Source organism: Lipophrys pholis, assembly GCF_963383615.2.
Source record: "Lipophrys pholis genome assembly, chromosome: 15".
In the NCBI taxonomy this organism is placed as follows: Eukaryota; Metazoa; Chordata; class Actinopteri; order Blenniiformes; family Blenniidae; genus Lipophrys; species Lipophrys pholis.
In genome coordinates, this window is record NC_137642.1 from 22,773,928 (window position 1) to 22,779,118 (window position 5,191).

General features: G+C 41.1%; 1 protein-coding gene across 2 annotated transcripts in view; it reads left to right on the forward strand.

Annotated features, from left to right (window-relative positions):
- The window catches only part of LOC308120809 (poly(rC)-binding protein 3), a 15,649-nt gene extending 10,899 nt beyond the window's left edge, over nucleotides 1-4,750 (forward strand). The window contains exons 11-13 of one of the 2 annotated variants that reach the window (XM_080481650.1): nucleotides 723-775; nucleotides 2,841-3,010; nucleotides 3,399-4,750. In XM_080481650.1, the coding sequence (XP_080337776.1) occupies nucleotides 723-775; nucleotides 2,841-3,010; nucleotides 3,399-3,759 (584 nt within the window). In that variant the 3' untranslated portion in view covers nucleotides 3,760-4,750. The remainder of the gene's footprint in view (nucleotides 1-722; nucleotides 776-2,840; nucleotides 3,011-3,398) is intronic. The other variant, XM_080481651.1, reaches the window with a different exon arrangement.
- The last annotated feature ends 441 nt before the right edge of the window (nucleotides 4,751-5,191 follow it).

Genomic DNA, 5,191 nt, shown 5'->3' on the forward strand with positions numbered 1-5,191 from the left:
ACATCGCAATGGTTCGATTGTATGAGCGGTCCTCAAAGTGTCGGGGGTCTCCTCTAGGGGGCGCCAGAGAGCTTCGGGGTGGGTTCAGCTGCAGTGAAAATGTGGGGTCAGGGGGATGCCTCTTCCCAGGGTCATTTATGCCCTTTTAATTTTTTTTGGAGAAGGAATTATAATAAAAGCAGATAAAACAGACATTTTAATACATAACATGTGATTGCCAAATTGTACATAATGACACGGCAGATTTCGCATTGAAAGCTTCAAACTGGCAGGATAATTGTTCTTTTTTTAATCACCTATGGATCCCAGCTGTTAACAATAACATCTTATAATGAGGAAAAGATTAAGAAGCCTGGCATTAAACTATGAAAAAAAAAAACTGCTTAGGAGACAAATTTCCAACACTTTGAGAACCTTTGTATTACACAGGCAGGATCGATGTGACAGTGATAGTCAAGAAGTAGCTTTTCCGATCATAGCAGCATAAATTCTGTGCCAAGATTTTGTCCTGAATATGAACATACTGTATTTATCTATTTAGAAAGTCTTTTTTTTGGGGGGGGGGGGGGGGGGGGGGGGGGGGGGCTGTATACTATTTTTAATGTTCTCACTTTAGCAGTGTAACAGTGATAACCTAGACGAAGTAGGGCAACTTGTCATGCCATGAAAGTGGAAGCCATTAGTGCCATACTGTTACTAGCACTCCTTGTCCTACTTTGCAGGATTGGATGCATCTGCCCCCACAAGTTCACAAGAGCTGGCAATACCTAATGATGTAAGTGCCACATTGTTTGTGTTCTTCCAGCGCTGAAAACCTACACAGATAATCCTTGAACTTCTGACTTCATTAAAACTTTCTAGGAGGACAGCTGTAATGAGGATTTTTTGTTTTTGGGCAGGGGATGGGGAGGTTGCATAAATGTTTCACCTTTTTCACTGTCGAAAAATTGTTGGGTTTTTTTGCTGACATAGTTGATTGCACGTATTCACACATTCACACATTAGTATAATGCCAGTGTTAGCAGGATTATTGAATATTGCATAAAAGGAAGAGAAATCTGGCCGGTACACCAATCGAAGGCTGTTTTTAAGGGCTCCGCAGCTATTCTGCTTTAGGCAATACAAGTTTTATCTGAACTGAATCAGGTCAGAATTACATGTGCCGCTACAGCAGATTTCCTGGAGAAAGATTCACATATTTCAACAGACTTACATGAAATACAAGTGAAGTTTTTCCTTTAATATGAAGAGGATTGTTTTGGAAGGATACACTTAAATCCTCATCCAGGTCAGAAAACCTGAACAAGGTCACTTTTCACACTTTTTAACATTTTTCCTCAATCTTTTTGTGTGTGATTGTAGAAAAATAACAGGTTCTGTCATTTTTGTGGAGTTGTTGCGCCTTCGACTGTTTCTCAGGTCAGAGCGGTGTCTTCCTGGAGTCTTGCTGTTACTAGGCAACCGGTGGAGACTCTTGGAAGCCTCTGTGAGGCCAAGAAATAGTGGAGCATGCAGCCCATTTCAAAACCACAATTATACAGCTTATAATGTGCAAAGGAATAAACCAGCAGGATACAACATGGTAATTAGTGATTTATGAAGACACTGGTATGTGGATTTGGTTTAGTTCTAAGGTTTTTGTTTCTCTCAAAGTTATCCATCTCCTCTTCAACTATTATACAGTATTTCATAAAAGTCAAAGGTCCGATATTATGCAAAATTGACTTTATAATGGTTTTCTAATAGTAATATGTGTTCCCACAGCCTGTGAATGAGGCTCTAGAAATTAATAAAGTATGTCATCTCCCTCGCTTGCTTGCTCCACTTTTTAATGAATGTGTGCTCAAACAGGCCAATCAGAGAGTTTCCCTTCATGATGTCAACAGGGGAAATAACCACTCCCACTGGTGGTGGATAGTCACTTTGACTCTCCCCCATGTAGATGAGCTCTGCCCTCTAAAATTACAAGCAGACACCATTTTTTCTCCATGCAAATACTACCATAAAACTAACATGGAGTAGGTGTGGGCAGACACAGCTCATTGTACAGACATAGAAACAGCCTGTTCTCAGTAGAGTTTACTAGAGGGACTTTTAGACTGGCTAAAATTCAGGACCGGGGCTGGAAATTGGGAAATACATTGTGAATACAATGTTATTGGACCTCTGACACCAATGGGAAATCGTTGTAAAAATGTATAATATGGGACTTTTAAAGACAGTGGTTCAGCTTCAGCAATTTGGATGCAACTGATTACCATTTAAAATTGTTTTGCCAGTTATTGGAAAACTCATAATATGTCAACTGTGGCACTTTTAAGCATTTAATAAAGCAGGAATAAATATTTCTGGTGTGTGTCCCGTTGGGGGAGTTTGTGAGTGGAGTTTGCATATTTTTACTGTGCGTGAGTGGGTTTTCTGAATGGATGATGTCTGTCTGTCTGTCTGTCTGTCTGTCTGTCTGTCTGTCTGTATGTCTGTATGTAATGTTTGGATGGATGAATGTGGGGGAAAAAATTTGCCCATAAATATTATCTTTATTGCAGAATACTGTATATCTTGTGAAAAAATTGAAATATTTCCATTTCTGTGCAATAGATCTTAAAAAAAACAAAAAATTATTATTCAGGATTTTCCCTGTACAGTAGGAAAATATTATGCTTTCGAGAATCAGATGTGTTTTATTAGTGTAAAGCAGTTTTCTGCAGTTGCAGTATTACAGCTGAGAGTGTAGCTTTCCTAGATATTTCGGTGATGCTATCAGCAGAAAAAAAAAGAAAAAGCACACAAACATGAGCTCTGTAGGCATTTACATGTTCTCTGCACCCCCCCCCCTCTAGTTTATTGGCTGCATAATTGGACGACAAGGCAGCAAGATCAATGAGATTCGCCAGGTCTCTGGAGCACACATCAAAATTGCCAGCGCCACTGATGGCTCAGCCATGCGCCAAGTCACGATCACGGGCTCGCCGGCCAGCATCAGCGTGGCCCAGTACCTCATCAACGCCAGGTAAGACATTACGCAGGTCATCCACATCCAGCAGGAGCTTCACGTCGCACCCTGATCATGAAACAGCCAGACATCATGCTTTTTTTTTTTTTTTTTTTTTTTTTTTTTTTTTTTTTTATGAGGGCAGAGTTATTGTGCTCAGGGTGAGGCTGGATTTGTTCCACCCCACTGCTCCGTTCTTTTGACTGCATTAAAATCCTTTATTGTCTCTGCTTTTTAACACATTCCTTCTTTGATTCTTATGTTTTCTCCTCTCTCACCTCCCCTCCTTTTTTTTTTTATCTCACCCACCCTCCCCCTCCCCCTTTTCATTTTTCACTGTCTTCTCTTTAACTCTCCACCAACTACCTCCACTCCAAAAAACCCCACCTCCACCACGATCCGGCAGCTTAGAGATGGCTAAATACACCATGCAGGCCGCTTCCTCCGCGACCCCAGTTGACCTCAACATGAGCTTCTCTCAGTCCGCTCCCACTCAATCCACAGCTGCTACCTCTATGGCCGTCCTGGCGGCCACCACCCAAGCTCACAACGCCATTAACGTCCACTCTCCCTCCACCCTACCAGCCATCCAAAACCCACACTACGCCGTCCCCGTTTCCAGCCTGCTTGGCATGAAAACTCTCCCCGTGCTGGCGGTCCACGCGGCAGCCGCTTCCGGTCTAGCGCAGGGTTTATCCCCTTACACGGCAAAAATACCCACTGTCGGCATCAAGAAATCAGACCGGCAGAAATTTGCTCCTTATTGACGCCTCTTTTCCACTTGTCAGTGACGCCGACTGACACATGATGGCAAATCATTTCATATCGAAAGCCCATAGGCTTAAAAATAACTTACACCTACATGTTGTCGGCATGACATTTGTTTTCCATAAATCAGAAGGCTATTAGACACAGACTAAGAGGAATATGGAAACATGTCGTCGTTAATTAAGAGGCGGTGGAGGCGCATATTAACTCAGTATTATCTTATGAACATGAAATAACAATTAATGTGGTAACTCAGGCTTGTATTAATGTCCAATGGAGAAATATTTTTTGAATGGATTCACGTTGCAGAGCTTTATGTGAAGACTTACTCAAGGAGATGTGTTTACCATGATGCAATGCTGACTTAGTTTTCTACCTGTGTGGTTAGTTTTTGTTTTTTTTGTTTTTTATATTAGAAAATGCAAACTAGCATCATGAGATGTGGTGCTTCGTTGGCAGCAGGCTGTTAAAATGTTTTGTACAATAGAAGTCAGTGTGTTGAGTATTTTTTTTCTTTTTCTTTTAATGAGGATTGCTCCACTCTTCTGTCATATTTTCCCCCTTTTTCTTTCACTTTAGGCTCTCATCAGTGCTAACAGGCTTGGGTGTTCTCTAGTAGCATTGCACTGTTGCAGTTCTGATGGGATTATCTTAAAGCCACATTGGATTCTAGTGGATTTCACTCTACATGGTAATCCTGTAGAGCGGGACTGGCCAAACTAACTCATTTACTGGTTCTGTACACAGAAGCTTGGTTTTTGTTTATTTTCCTCCTGCAACACGAGGAAAGCTTCAAATGCCAGCATCTGAAATGAGTGCTGATCAATTATTTTGATAAATGTTTTATTCATGTATTTTTGGGTGTGGGTCTGCCACCCCCCTACACCCCCCCCTCACCACCACCACCACCACTCCCCCCCTAAACAATGCAGATCTGTAATATTTGTTGATGAATGACTTTGAAATAAATGAGACTTTTTATGAATACACACTGTTTTGTTGTGTTATTTTATTTTTAGATTATGGGCCAATGCAGAGAGTCTTGTATATTTTTGCTGATATTTCTGACAACCAAATGTAAACACCGACTCAGAGGATCCGTCCCTTGTTTGGCTCTTAGCTCTGAGCTTTAATTGTAAACACCATTCATTTCCACTCGCCTGAACCTATGGGCGATATCTTTGAATATTTAAGTGGCAGTGCTTCAAAGAAAGAAAAACGACATGAATATTGGTATTAAAAGACTTCCTATATAGGCAGAAGATAAAGCACTTGAAGTTACTGTGTGATGTCTTTCCCATTTCCACATTTTGTTGATGCAAATCAACAAAATGACATTTTTAAGACTATTTTTTCCCCCTCTGATCTATAAAAACCAAAGGCCAGACATTGTGCAGAGTGCCAGACGAGCAAGCACACGCTTGTACCCCC